Source organism: Amblyomma mixtum, chromosome 2 (genome assembly GCF_055824585.1).
Source record: "Amblyomma mixtum isolate Tamu chromosome 2, ASM5582458v1, whole genome shotgun sequence".
Lineage (NCBI taxonomy): Eukaryota > Metazoa > Arthropoda > Arachnida > Ixodida > Ixodidae > Amblyomma > Amblyomma mixtum.
Genome location: NC_143013.1, coordinates 270,601,808 through 270,617,259, shown reverse-complemented (window position 1 = coordinate 270,617,259; position 15,452 = coordinate 270,601,808). Strand labels below are relative to the sequence as shown.

General features: G+C 49.6%; 1 protein-coding gene across 5 annotated transcripts in view; it reads left to right on the top strand.

Annotated features, from left to right (window-relative positions):
• The window catches only part of ct (homeobox protein, cut), a 754,353-nt gene that overhangs the window by 596,474 nt on the left and 142,427 nt on the right, over nucleotides 1–15,452 (top strand). Inside the window, exon 1 of one of the 5 annotated variants that reach the window (XM_089573994.1) lies at nucleotides 1,988–2,176. The exons of 3 other annotated variants lie outside the window; for them this stretch is intronic. In XM_089573994.1, coding sequence (XP_089430120.1) covers nucleotides 2,146–2,176 — 31 coding nt within the window. In that variant the 5' untranslated portion in view covers nucleotides 1,988–2,145. Of the gene's footprint in view, nucleotides 1–1,987; nucleotides 2,177–5,956; nucleotides 6,374–15,452 lie in introns of those variants that run through there. One more of the 5 variants, XM_089573993.1, reaches the window with a different exon arrangement.

Genomic DNA, 15,452 nt, shown 5'->3' with positions numbered 1-15,452 from the left:
TCCGTGTTGTCCCCCGTCCGTGCAAAGAAGTGGCAAAAGGGTGATTCCGCGCTGGTATCAAAACCGCTTTGAACATTCGCTCCTGGAGATTTCAGTCAGTCCCAGTTGCAATTTTGGTGTTGCATGAGAGGCGTCAGAGACGATTCGTCGTGGAAAATCTTAAAGACCTGGACGATGATTAACATATATCTGGCTTAGTGTTGCACGGGGAAGATAACTGTCAATTCTTGTCTTACCGCTCTCTCCTACGCCTCTCAGCTTTCCATTTTTTTTCATTGATTACTTTTTTATGTATGGTGGTTTGATGCGCTGCGGCAGGATATCAAGAAACGGGCAGCGGAACTTGCCGACAAAAAGAAGAATCGGCCTTGAGGAAAAGATACCTGACGAGTTCTCGTCTTCTATGTAACCAAAATTTTCGGTCCCTCAATGCAGACCTTTATCCTGTTTTGATGGGGGCTCCACGCATCGTCGGGGATAGGGATTAAGAGCAAGAGCGCAGTCAAGAAGCTCAGTTTGCGAAGAGGCGTTGTTCACCCGAATTTCGAGAGCTTTACTCTTTGCGGAGTAGAAAAAAGTAAAGTATAAATTCTGGGACTCCCTGCAAATCAGATGCATGGGCAGCTATCACTGGCATCGTTGTCCTGCCTATTGTGCGTTATCCTACGCAGTCAGCTATCAATGATCACTGTGATTTACAGAAGCCGTCAAAGGAGATACCAATTTCGTGAATTCAGCTTTATGGACGACGTTGTACCAGCTTCAGACATATATGTAATAAGAAAACTTACTTTCCAAGCACTGCGCTGAAGGAATTTGGCTTAGCACGAAAATGATGTGTAAGGAACGCACAGAATGTCCTGTGAGCGAAATATAGTAGTTTAGATCACGCGATTTACTGCTGTTATCTAATGGAAAAACTGACTCTACGATGACTCGTTCGCCGTGGGAATGCCTACAATTGTGAAACGCAGCGCTTTCTCGTGGTGAACCTCCGTATGTGTTTTGTGAATTTCAATAAACATCTAAGGCCAAACGTTTGCGCGAATTAAATATATCGAAGAACTCCAAAACATGCAAGATTTTAGCCAAGCTATAACACAGCTTCTAATTTTTCTGTCGAATCCAAAACCTCGCACGAATGGAGTTTAATGAATACAGGACTACTATTTTTAACAGTTCTGTTAAAGCTGTTGCATGTATTTTACCTTCAATCGCGGCGCAGCGGAATCCTGTTTTTTTGGCCAAGGGCGCCAAATTCGAAGTCCGTGCTTTTTGCATTCCTAGGGTGGTTGGAAAGCTATTCAAGAAACCGGCATAGACTGGCGACTCTTTTCCTTTTTGGAAAATGATGTTTCTTTCAAGCAAAGAAGAAATCCAGGAAGTGTTAATTTCTTGACTGTCCCTATCTACAGCCTGGGACCAAATCATGTACCGTTTCATTTCACTGCTCATATTTCGCCTGTGAGCTCGGGCTGGAAAGAAAGCTTGCCATGTCGTGACTCGCCTGCCCCGAAAACTTTTGACGCCGACTGTGGCACGCCGGTGTTGACCCTCCGTGCGTGCTACCGGCCTGTCCCGCAACGGCGGCTGCATCCTTTGACCAAGCGCTGTGGCGCGCGCCCGCTCCTGTACAGGGGAGATGGAGAGAAAGAGAGAGAAGGGGGGTCCGAATGGGAGGAGCCAAGCACGCGGAGGCAAGTCCCCCTTCGAGTCACGTGGGGGATCGATTGCGGGGGTGTCTATCCCGCCAGCGGTGCTCAGAGGTGGAGGGAGAAAAAGCCGGCCCGGATCTTTTCTCGATACCGATGGAGAAACTTGTTTGTCGGAGAGCGGCGCCCCCTCTCCTCATCGGGATGGGCGGTTGCGATGGACCGGCGCCGCGCGATGCAAACTGAGCGCGGGAGCGCCGCGCCATCTGTCGGTAGCTACAGGAACCGAACGGCGCCGAGTGAGATAAGTGGGGGAGAGGCGTGCGAGCAGACGCGGGCTTCGGCGATCGTATGCCAGTCGCGCGTTTGGCTTGTATGTGGTCGTCGTCGAGTGCTCGCTGCGGAGTGCGCTTGATCGGCGCTGATCGGCGGCGTTGCAACGCCCGTGTCGGCGGCGGCGGCAGCGGCGGACTGTCAGTGCGGAGTCGTCGACATGCGGCTGGAGATGCCCTGTTCGCAGAAAGGTGCGTTTCTGTGCCGCCCTCCTTTTTCTGCCTGCCGCACACGCAACTACGGCGACACTGTCCGCGCGCGCGAGTCACGCGTCGTCTGCTGTGATATGCTGCAACCGATCGCCGCTGCGCGCCGGCGGTTTGTCCACTCGTGCGGCCGCCCAGTTCGCGACACGTTGGATTTGGATTACGCTGTGTTCGCGCGAAAACCATTTGCGTTTGTTTGTTTGGCACCAATCGATGATTTGAAACGGGGACGTACGATCGCCTAATGCGATTCGCTGTGCGGTGAGTGATCGAACTGCATTGAAATCCGTTCGAAAGTGCGATGTGGTTTAGGATCGAACACAGCAGGCGAGCGTAGCTCCTCGGCGGCCCGCACGTGTCGTCCAAAGAGCTCTGTTTTCGTGGCTGTTTCACACGCAGCTCAGCAATTTTCATCTCCACGTAGTTCATAGTGGCGAAGCCGAGGGACGCCTCGATTCAGCCTCTTTAGGTCGTTCTAACGCTACGCTTTCATTATTTACGCTTGACTCAAACCAGTGTGCAGATATGCGAAGAGCGTGCAGAAATTCGTCAGCACATATCTGCTTCTCGTGGACTTCAGTAGAACCGAATGCCAACTTTACATAAGTTCGGCGCATCTCTATTTCAACGGCGATATCAACGGAATAGTTGCATGTAGCGGAACTTGTTACATATAATTGTGTTTGCAAAACGCGAAGTCAGAGTCGGCATCGCTGCACATATCAATGTCTTATGTTTGTTAATCGCTATCGTACTCCCACGGGCTGTACTGGGCGCATTTAACTATTAGTTCGCGCTTGAACGGTTGTTTTTTTTCTACCCTGTCCTCTTTCGAATGTGTGCGCTCTAATGCCGCGCTAGGTGATTGTTGCTCGCGCATCTGTCGTTCGTGGTTCGACAGCTTCTCGAGAATCCACTTCGCAATTTGCCTTTTTTAGATTCGCATCGATTCGAGACAGAGAGGGCAAAAGGGCAGTGCTCTTTCATCGCCTGAGTCAGATCGTGCTGCCCGCGTTGTTGGTATTTTGGCGGCTACGTGTGAGTGATCGACGGCAGCCTTTCGCGCGTGTATAGCTGTTGCATCTGCTGTGGCAAATCGATTACTTGCCTTTCATTCTGTCCTCTCGAAAGTTTCGGTTTTAGTGTTCGCCGATGTACTCCTTTCACGCCGTATTCTGTCGCTAAACATTTTTCCGAGTGCTGATAGTTTATCGGTGATCATTACTTCCAAAAAGCCCTCTTCGTTTTTGTTGTTGCTGTATACCCTTTCGTGTAGTGTTCCTGTGTAGGGTTGTGGGAACATCGCATCCATGTATTTTGAAGAACTAACTGTAGCATTACGTGATTGCGCGTTTATTCTTTCATAAAAGATGAACATTTCAGTGAAAAAAAAAAAGCAAATGAACAGGTTACGTTTGTTGGCGTGGATTGTATAAAAGAAATGACCGTCGTCTGTTAGTACGCGACCAAGTCCTCCGACCGCGGCTACGTCTGAGCCGTTTGTTCAGCGTGGTCATTACTTCTGTGGACTACATGTATTGTCGAGCACGAGTGCAACACCTAAACCGCACGCACTTTTCGTCAAGTGCTGACACTTTGCAAAGCAATCCTTGGTTGCATTTTCAAAGCCCGTTGTTCATTTTCATACCGTAGCCACCTGTTTACTCGGGCTACAAACATAGGCGTTCTGAGGAAATGCGATCGAATTTCGGCAGAAGTCATAATTCTTTGAAAAACAGGACGCCCTATTGTGCTGTAATGCCGGCGAGAGATAAATGCCTATATTTTTTACCGATTGGGTAATTTGCTTTGTGGAAATTGTTTGAACTCAGCAGAATCTGTCAATATGGATAGACATTTCGGCAATATGACCTTTATTTGGAGCAAAATTGAAGCGGTATAGCAGGTCGAGGTCTTTCCGTGTATGCGTTATTGTTCGAATTGAATATGTAATTTCCCGTAGTAGGCATCCACGCCTTCTGCTGTCGTCTTGTTTTCGGAACAGGCATACATCACTGTACATTCCTCTGTTCCCGTGCGCATTGCATGACCCGCCGAGGTGGATCAGTCGCTGAGCCGCCCTGTAGTTCGCAGGTTCGATCCTGAATGCGAGAACGCCCGTGTACTGCCATTTTGGAGCTCATTGAAGAACCCCTAGCGGTCGGCATTTGATTCGTAGCTCTCCACTATGGCGCCCGTCATGGCCAACAGTTTTGATTTGCATCAACGAAACAGCGATCCTTAACGTGCTTGACTGCTCTCACTACACGAAGGGCAAGCTGCTGAAGCGCCTGTTAAGCGATTTTCTAGTCAAACTGTTCTTACCAAGCGGAGGTTTTCTTCCGAAACCCGGAATAAACTACCACAGCATTACGCGCACAGCGCGTATAGCTGAGACTACCGGATGGAAGCAACCAAGAACTGCTGCTGATGCGGTTGACTTCCTTTTCTCCGATAGACCTGCGCGCGTATATGATGTATAGATTCTCAGCGAGAACGCTGGGAACCTTAGGAGTTCCTTCTACGAATGGTTTTCCTTGTTCCCTTATTATATCACGTGTACACTAGCGGGGCAAAGTTCCCGGGCCACGGGAGCAGTTAAACAGAACAACGAAAGTTCTCGCGCTGTCCCCACCACTTGGCAGCGCATGGCAGGTGTCTCAGTTTCACGGGCGCAGCATGTCGCGACCACCCGGAAACTTGTAGTTATTATGCATTGCACTCGCGGGCCGTAAACTTTTGCCCGTATAGTTCTCAATAACGCCCACCAACGAAAAGTAACGGTGTTGAACCGATCGAAGAGCGGAATATATAGTACAGGTGTGCGCATATGCGTATTCTTTTGACATGGAGCGTTGCTTGTGTAAAAACACGGCGCATTACGAAGAGATTGAAAACGACTTTGCAATATCTGCCTATATACGGGCAGCTACATTGCTGCGGAAGACGACCAGAGCTTGGCCATACCTTTTGGTGCGAGAGCATAGACAGCCAATTTCTAGTTGGCGTAGATGATGGCACCAAAACTGCGCCATTTCGGGAAACCGGTTTTTCTTAACTGCTGCGACCGTTCCATTATCATCGCGTCAGAAAATGACATCAGGCAGACTGTACACGATTGGTTATGTATTCGTGCCACCTTTTCCGCAGTGCACACGGATTAAATACAGCCATAAAAACTGAGAATTTAAAACGCACCACGGAGTGGCGAAGACAAACAGCGGCAGTCAAATTCCTTGCGAGACAGCGATCTCGGGAGCGAGGTGCTCGCGTGAGAGGCGACGCAGTTGACCATGAATTTTTTTAAAGAAAAAGAATGTGAACAGGTATCGTCTACGGAACTTTGGCCGAAGTTCCACTCCCGCTGGGGAGCTAAGTTCGAGAGATCTCAAGTTCGCCACTTGGGTGTTCAGCCAGCGCATTCATTTCGGCGATTCCAGTCGAGATCGGCCTGTTCAGTCGTTTCATCTCCTGAACTGCCCGCTTCGTTCGCGGCCGCACCAGCTGAGACGCTCATCTCGACTCTCTTCCCCCTCTCCACCCGGCCCGTGTATCTAATCTGCCTCGCGGACGGGGCACCGAACCGCCGCGCGCGCGATTCGCCGTCCATCGGCGGCGTCCCGTTAATAGTCGCCCCTGGGTGAGAATGGCGCGCCGTAAGGAATGCCGCCGCCGCCGGGCTCCTCCTCCTCCGAACTGTGCTTACTGAAGGGGAGCGGTTCCATCCGAGGAAAGGGGGCCCACTGCTGTGCGTGGCGGGGAGGGGCGTGGCCAAGGAGAGACGAGCGCGCGTGTCGGATTACAGCTGCGTCGGCGCAGCCGGGCTGTCCGCTCGGCGTTCGGCATCCGCTCAACGCGATTCGACCGGCGTCTTCGATCGCGCCGCCGCCTCAGCGCATCGGCGCTCGAACCGTCGTCGTCGTGAGTGCGTGCGTGCGGTCTCTCCCGCGCTTCATCTTCTCCCCGTGGGCGGCGATGAGTGGGTGAACACGCCGAGAATCGCACTCGGTCCCGCGAAGCGACCGGCAGGTGTGCGCTGGTTGCTGATCGGCGCTTCTATAGTGTGTATGATTTCACGTGGCTGGTGCCGACTTCGTCGCCGTTGCCTGACGGTGCGGTGACCTTGGTCGCCGGGGATGACTTCTGACGACTCCGCTGGTGCCGCGGATTCAAGCTTTAGCGGTAAGGCGGGCCGCGTGGAATTTATTTATCAATATGCATGAGACAGATCTCACATATGGATGATTTATAATGAGAGGAGAGTACGTACAGGGACAGCTTTGCTCCTCAGACCGGAGCGGACCTTTCTTTTGTTCTTTGCTTCGGTGGGTTCTTTAAGTTGTGTGTGTGTATGTTGGGGGGGGGGGGGGGGTGAGGTCGACCCATTTTTAATGCAAAGTTCCATCGCGAGTACTGCACACCTTTCAACAAGTACGGTGCGTGAAAGACGGAAATGAGATCGGAGTCATAGAATCGTTTTCATCCTCGTAGTTCGGCCTTTTGTCTCTCCTTTCTTTCGGTTCTTAATTGCTTTTTCTTTCTGCTATCTCACGCCTTATTATTTAGTACTCTGCGTGATGTACACTTCTCAAGTCGACTGCATCGCGCCCACAAGCTTCTATACGTTGCGATGCGAAGGCTTATACCAACTCGCTCAGTTTTCATTCACAGCTTTTCACCTCGAACATTGGTTTCTTCTTGCGTGCTGTAATAAGAGTTTGTCCGATCGGCTGAATGCCGACGCTTCTGAGAAATGGCCCTCCGCCGACACGAGGGGCCGTGGCGAGGTTTCAGTTGGGCGCGAATGCCTCCGAGCGCGGTGTGCATACGCTTACCGGACGTCCCGAGCCTCTAGCGGCGTCGAGCCGCAAGCTATTGTAAAACCGCTGCTCTCCAAGGGCGAGCCGCGCCGACCAAGAGCCGACGCGCGGCGCACCCCGCTCACAGGTGCGCATCCACGAAGGCCTTGGCTGTGCCGAAACGATCGTAAATAACGACGCGCATGTGTTTTTTTTTGCGTGCAAATGCACATCCGCATGCGTGTGCGTAGTTTAGCTGTATACGCTCGATGTTTCATGCAGATGAAATCTCTCAGGGTTTGCAGATTGGCGCCGGAAGAAACAAAGCTCAATCCTTCCGCGAGGCCTTTAGCCCGATCCCTGTACGTGTCAGTTTAGGCGTTACTCTAGGCGCCACTCTGTGTTTCACTTTTGGAGTCACGTGACCCCTGGCGGCGCCTTACGTCGACACTATGGACGCGCGAGTCTAGGCGAGAAATCGTTTTCAAGTTGAGTGACAGAAACGGAAGAAGGAAGCACGTAGACCATATGGCGCGGGAACTGCCAGCATCAAGTTGGTTTCTAACACGCTCTGCAAAATGGCGTCTTTCGTACAGGTTGGTGGAGATAAACAGATTTCGGCAGGCAACCCTCACCTCTGTAACATGGCTGGTGGTAGCGAGCTTATTTAAGCAATAACCGCGCTCAAGGTATTTAACTTTTTCAGCTTTCAAATGCGTACCGTTGCACGAAACGTAAGTTGCGCCGTGCGCGCTTCTTAATTGAGGACGTTTGACATCTACTGCCTATATAGCAAAATACCGATATTCGAGCTCGTATAATTCGAACTTCCCTTTTATTCGAACCCGCGCTCTCACATTCATAAAAAAAAAGAAGACCGATTGGCCTGCCCTCGATAGGAATTCCGCGTAATTTTATTAATTTTTGTGTGCGCTTGTTCTTCGAATTGCCAGCTCACATTATCCAGACAAAGCAGTCGTGATGTATTACACAAATCATTAGACGAATCGACACACTAGTGATCATTGTTGTATGACAGATACAACAGTGATCACTAGCCCTCCAAACGCAGTGAAGGTCGGCGCACGCCAATATTACTCGTTTCCTGTCATTATTATGGCGAACGTTACTATTGAGTTTGGTTACAGAATTGTGCTTCGCAATCTACTGAGATGAATAAGTAACATCCTATCACACGCCCGGCTCATGTGTGCTTAGTCATTTTATGATTCGCCGCACAGCATACCAAGAAGACCGTGTACTTTTAGCCATAAAGGACTAAAAGAGGCAGAGGGTTTACTCCGTCCGGGGCTAACGGCGAGGCCACATCCAGTACTCCATTATAGAGTAACCATTACTACCTTAAGGGACTAACTTCGAAGCTACGTATACTAACCGTTCATCGCGATGACTTAGTGCTGCGTTTAGTCCCATTTCACCTACATTCGACTTAGTGCAGTTTTAGTTGCACCACGTCTTCGAGACGAATGGAATACGGGTATCGTGTCACACGCGCAACACTTCGCGCCACGGAGAAGGACAGTATAATCTGTAGCCAGTAAAACGGCCAGTTTGTGCCAGTACATTCGTGAAACCAAATATAACCGAGACTAACCGGAGCTATATATAACTTCTTTTAGACTTACAAGTCGCGCGTAGTACGTGGCTGAGCGCACCTATCTTGCATTCAAATTTGTCAAATATCGCTTCCCTGTACATACATGATGCAATCCGCCGCCTGCGCTCGAAGTGAGGAAGAGAGTTCTTGGCAGAGTACTGCGTGACGCTGTGGTTTTAGCGCGCCGAGGTCCCGCTCTTGAAAAGATGACCACCGATCCCGAAAACAGTCGCTTGCCGGCCTATGAACGAGCACCTGTATATGGGTGAACCTTCCCCAGATCGTACACTGTAACACGAATACGCCTATACGGGATTAAAGAGGCTTGGGGGGGGGGGGGGGGGGGGGGGGGACTAAGATGTCCTTCTAGAGTGCTCTCTTTTATAGAAGGAAGTCTGCTGGACGAGCGCTCACCCCCTTTTTATTCCTTTATGTTTAAGAGTGCAGAGCGGACACATCACCTACTTGCATCATCGCTCTATACTCGGCGCGTGCGTGCATATGCAAATGCGTCATCAGCGCGCATTGTGAAATTGAAAACACGTGCCGCTGCCGGTTTCCTCCTTTCTTTTTTTCTCTTGCGCAGTTCCGAATACTATGAGATTAATGCGGCATCATTGTTTCTTCCTGTGCCGCTTTGTGCTTTCCATTCCACAACGACTACGAAATAAACCTAAAGGGAAGATAAAGATGGTGGTACACTTTATAAGCGTGACACCTGAGAGGTGTTGAATAGGGAATACAATGGGAGCGCGTCTGGTTCTATGCCGAACGATGCGTCATTGCATTTGGGCGTTTAGCTTGAAGACATGCACTGAACTGTGACATCTGCGGGACAGAATTCGCAAAGATCGTTGACTTGGTAGTTTAAACGCATTTTTCTTGTTGTACACTGAACTGTAGGAGACGCAGTACTTTGGCTGCTGCTTTATACATCCACAGATTCCTTTTCTTCGTTTTTGATGCCTTTTGTTTCTGTATTCAGAACGCAGTGTGTCTTCGGCTACAAATTTGTGTTTTTTTTTGTCTCTACTTAGTTCTAACTGGCCTCATATTATAAAAGTAAAGGCGCCAAAAAAACCACACACACACACAAGACAAGAGAACGGGACAAAGCGCCTTTTGGGAGGCGCTCTGTCCCGTTCTCTTGTCTTGTGTGTGTATGTGGTTTTTTGGCGCCTTTACTTTTACAATGAATTACCAACTAGCCCAGCAAGAAGTTCTCATAATGGTCTCATATGTCTTGGAAATAGATATAGGAGGATACTCGACATCTAGACTTAGAAAATGCGACCACTTTTGGTCGTCGTTTTATACCTAGAGAAAAAGAATATTATAAAAGGTGATAACCACGGTTTGGTTTGGTTTTTGGGTTCAACGTCCCAAAGATACTCGGGCTATGAGAGACGCCTTAGTGAAGGGCTCCGGAAATTTCGACCACCTGGGGTTCTTTAACGTGCATTGACATCGCACAGCACACGGGCCTCTAGAATTTCGCCTCCATCGGAATTCGAACGCCGCGGCAGGGATCTAACCCGCGTCGTTCGGTTCAGCAGCCGAGCACCATAACCACTGAGCCACCGCGGCGGGCGGTGATAAGTACATCTTTGACAGAACTCGACCTCAGTAAGTCGTATCTGAGAAAAAAAAAACAAAAATCTGGAAGCACCAGCTGTTTGACACCGCCTCATTTTACAAGATTATTGGTGTTCGTTAAGAACTGTTTGTTTACAGCGTTGTTTTAGCTTATTTGGATTCCAAGCATCAGCGTTTGCGTGAGCTTGCTTTTCTTGTCAAATGGGCTACCGGGATGTAAAGTGACAGACCACTTCACTTTATACCTCACGTACACCAGCGCGTTCACGGGGCTGTTTATTTTATTTTCCTTGGCATTAGTATTATGTTGCTGTGGGCTGTTCAGAAGATTCAACGCAGCGAAGCTCGTTATCGATTGTTTTTCGTCTTCTCTCGGCGCAGTGAAATTCACGGCATGGGGCCCGTTTGATGTGAATCAATTAACGATGTATTCGGTGAATGATCTCATCCTTTTTGTTTCGGTCTTGGCTATATATAAGAGAGCGGCAACCGCGCGTCCATTGACCCTCAATATAGTCGCCCCGAGCCAATCAAAGCGCGAGATAAGCGAGCTTATACGTCGGCATTTGCTTGGCGGCCTGTGTAAGTTCGACGATTTGCAGTATAGACTTCAGCGCTTAAGCTATTGGCTTTACATAGAAAAACGGCAAGCAGCGTGCGTCATCGCTGCTGGGAGTTGGTATTTCGTCCGACCTGAGAAAGCATATTGAACTTTGTCTCATTAGAAGTGTTCTTTGCCAGTTATGAGACGTTCCCAGCTTGATGCGTGCAGCTTAGTGTAATCCGCCTTTTTCGCAAGATGTTGCGCCCTCTGGAGAGTGGCGAAGATACGTCTGGTACTGGTTGAAAACAAACGTGCGTGGAAGCGAGGCACCAAGTCGAACTTCGCCTGCGGTGTGGCGTATGCTTGACAGGTGCCGCCATCTGTCGCATGCTCCTGTCGTTAATTTGGACCGCGCATGCGCAGTAGGAGCTGGCGGTTTGTTTTCAACCAGTGGAGGAGGCGAGGAAGAGGCGCGCATGCGCAGAGCGGTTGCGTGAAAAAAAAAAAAAAAGTATGTTCTTACGGTTAGCTGACCCCAGCTTACTCGGGATCCCACAAAAGGTGTGCTCGGTTTTATAGTGTGTCGTCCTTAGAGTACAGTGCAGGAGACCGACCATAATTTAACCGGCACCCGATCTAACACGCGATGAGACGAGGCGCGAACCTTGCTAGCGCGCTGCTGAGATATGGCCGAGTCGGGGGCGAGTCGTATGCGTTTGCGTATCGCTCACGTCTGGCCGTCCTGCGAGGCAGAGAGGGAATCGAGGCGCGAAGCCGTCTTCTTTTTCTTCTGCTCTTTCTTCTTTCGCTTCTGTTCTTTCTCTCCTCTGCGGGCCCCCGCGCTACAGCCGTTGTTTCACGTGTTGGGCGAGCCGCGCAGGTAGCGGCCGGCGGTCGTAAATCAGCTCCGGATCGAGGTGAGGGTCAACGCTTGAAAGCCAGACGCTCTTGTACACGGCTCTTCATCATTCGGGCGCGAGACCTGGTGCGCGAACACGGGCGGACGGACGCCGATCGCGCATGCAGAGTGAGTGAGCCCCGTGGATTCTGACGCGGCTGCGGGGACCGTTAGATACGTTATACCACGCTCGTTCCCCTGTATCCAGACTGACTCGTGCCGGTAGAGGCTCTTGTGAGCGGGGCCGAGTGTTTTCACCTGGGAGTTATGCACGTTTAATCGTGATGACTCAATGTGTACCGATGGCCTCAGTATGAAAGTTTACACGCACTAACTCGATTAATCTTGCTGCTTCTGCAATGAGGCTGCATATGCCGTGTGGGTTCTTATGCGTCCGAATTTAGGAAGACAGTCTAGAAAAAAAAAATAACAAAATGTCCGCTGGTCACTCATGCCTGTGGAGTAATCTTGGTTTGAATACTCGTTATGCGTTTTTATTCAGGCCGCTGCTATAGTGTGCCTATGGGACAGGGAAGGCTATCCTTGTGTTCAAGATGAACACCTCCTTATAAAGCGGGACACGAAAGGAGTGGGCAGTTCAGTCGGCGGTGTACAGGACGGTTAGCTGCCCTAAAGCTGGGGAGGATTTGTGGGCAAAAAAATAGGACAAAAAGCACGGAACATCCACGACACTCGCAGAAAATCTCCTCCTAGCGTGAACAGCGAATTGTTTTAAAGCGTAGTCATTTCAGCGCATGCATAAGGTGAACACAAAACACGCATGACGAGATGGGCACTAACTCTATATGTACAGAAAAAAAAAAAAAAAGCTCTCTCGCAGTGCTGTATTTCCCGACGCAGTCGGGCGAGAACAAAGTCGAACAGAATTAGTGGGGGGAGCTAAGGCACCATGTGGAGGCACATCAGCGAATTCGTTGGTCCAAGATCCAGGTTTAAAGTTCTGGAAACTCTGACCGACGAATTGCACGGGGCTTGCACCATGCGTTGTGCCGTTACACCGCTTACTCAAGTGGTGTAAGACTCGAGACCGTCAAGATTGTCTCATTTCTGTCACTGTGTTGATAAGGGCGAGCTTTGCGCACAAGCAGTTTTTTTTTTCTTTCTGTTCACTCATTTCATTTTATTTGTTGCGGCTGCTGCAGAAATATAAATGTGGCAAGGGCGGCGCCTCAAGGTTTTTCTCCTATTTCTCACAACGGCATGTTTGGCACCTTGGCAACCGCGTGTTTGACAACTTCGTGCTTGGCGCTGAGTCGAAGGCTGCTTCTGTGTTGAAATAGCCAAATATTTGTCTCAATTTCTGCCGCACGCGGATTCTTAGAAAAAAAACGCTGTGGTCTGTGGCAACATTAGACTTGAAGGCTGTAGAACCTTATATACGTATAAGCTTCTTCATCGGACGAACCAGTTACGAAATACAGGGCTGCGCACTGCGCGCATTGCACATATACCGCACTGGCTTTGAGAGTTCAGTATTGACGCACATTTCTGCGAATAGAAAGCTATGCGCCCCAACTAGCGCTCTGCGAACTCTGGGAAAAAAATAATGAAGTGTCGATACAACTGCATATCGCCGAGGCCCGAGCATGCGATGCGTATACGGAGCGCATTCGACCGAACAGAGCAGACCCGTCCGTGGCCGTAAACTGACTGAGCTGTGCTCGTCTCTTGCGCGCCTCTAATTGGTCAACGATCCATCAATGTCGAGAGTCGATTCTGCCCCGCTCGACTCTCTTCTCCCTTTCCACGTTTGTACCGCGGGGCCGCTGCATCATTATTGGACGGGGTGAGGGTGAAAGAAAATTAGAACGATATCGAGGGGGGACTTTTAGGTTCTTTAAAAAGTCGAACTATCGAGCGAAATTTATAGCCTTGGACGGTGTGACAGGGTCACTCTGGCGAATGTCATTCTCGACGGGAGTTGGTTTTCTCGTGTATTCGCCTTTTGCACTTGACGAGTAACAGGATAGAGAGTTAAAATTAAAAAATAATAATAATAATAATAAACCGGTAGGGTAATGACTAGGGCGTAATATCGAAACTCCGCACACGCCGCACATGCCGCCGTATCGAAACGTTGAGTAGCATTGGAGGGTTTTTAATGCGAAAATATTTCTTGTCTCACAAGTGGCGTGTACGGGACCCGTCAGCAGAGCGTGTTGGCAGAGCTTGGATCCGCACGAATATGACCGTTCGAAAAAAAAAAAAAAGAAGCCAGGCGGGCACACAATGCATACACCACCAAGGGTCGTTGCTTCACGCGAGGGGCACGAAGCGGACGCATTGTGGTGTGCGTACGACGGTAAAGTGTGTTGGGGATGGATACAGATTTTAGAGAACGATGACTTGCAAAAAAAAGTTGATGACGTCATCCAAGGGTTGCTGACGTCATACAAGAGTCACGTGTTAAGTGTCACGTGACGACAATGACTTGCAAAAAAATTGACGTAATTAAGGGGCTACGTGTCAAGTGTCACGTGACAACGATGACTTGCAAAAATAAAAGTTTCTGACGTTCAAACGCGAATGCTTTCGCAGCAGACTGCAGTGCTCTGCGATGTTTCTCTTCTTCGGAGACGTCTGGCGACTGATCGATAAAGTGCGACATAACAGCAGCTGCCGCGCCCTTTCTGCTTGCTCGAAACAAGCAGACCTCACCGCTGGCGCACTCTTCAGACGGGGTGTCGAAACAGTCTCGATTCCCGGAACATTCGCTTCTTAAGAAGCGTTAACCACCAGCCGAGCACTTTATGCGGGCAGGTCGAAAACGTGCGCGCGCCAATGCGCGCACCGTTAATTCGGTCGCCGACATTATACGCGCTGTAGATGGAGCGTTCGACGGACTCTCTGCCTGTTCTTGGAACAGCGCGCGCTGTTGCAATTTGATGAACGTGCGCGTGTATGTCTTTTCCTTTATTGTTAAGATGTGAAATGCCTTTCGGGGTTGTTTTTTTTTTCCCGACGCAGAGCATCAAATGGAAAATGCCGAAGCATAAAAATAAAGCCGAGTTGAATGCAGAGTAATTCACACGTGCGAAAGAAATCCGTCTTTTACTCACTGATAAATACCGTATACTGAGTTTCTCCTATGGCATGTAGTAGGCAAAATTGATCATCAGTATACTCGTATTCGGGCCAATCTTTCTTTTAACTGCCAAGCTTCTGTGAGAGCTTTTTTGTTTTCCCTTGTAGCCGTATGCTGTGGTGGGTCGGCCCTAATCACTAATTGCTCCCTTATTCCAAATTCACTTCACCTCGGGGGACACCCCTAAACACATTAGGTATAGCCTGTAATGCATGGCGAAAAAAAAAAAGCGCCTGAGACCCGTACTGGATGCAGAGTCAGTTTTGCAATTTAACTGGTCGTCAGTATTGATCGAACTTAACAAGGTCGGTTTCGCTAAGCATTCAAATAAAAATCTCGCTGTGCGTTAACTATAAAACTAGGAAATGTATTTATTTTGTCCGAGGTTGATTCCAACGCCGAAGACAGTGTGTGCAGTGAGCCCGAGCGCTGACTCAAAAATAAAGAGAAAGAACGTGGTAAGGGGGTTGCGACATCGCTGCCTCCCTCGGTATACATGGAGCTCTCACTGTATTTTTGTTACTGCTTTTATTAATCTAGTGACCAGAACGGAACGAGTCTGACAGAAAAACCACAGGGACTCCTGATGCCATTATCAGTTGGCAGTGCGATAGCGTTAGAAGCTGGAGACGTCACTTCCCTCCAGCCAATGGAAATGCTTCCGCCTGGTGACGTCACTTAACTCCAGCCAATGGAAATG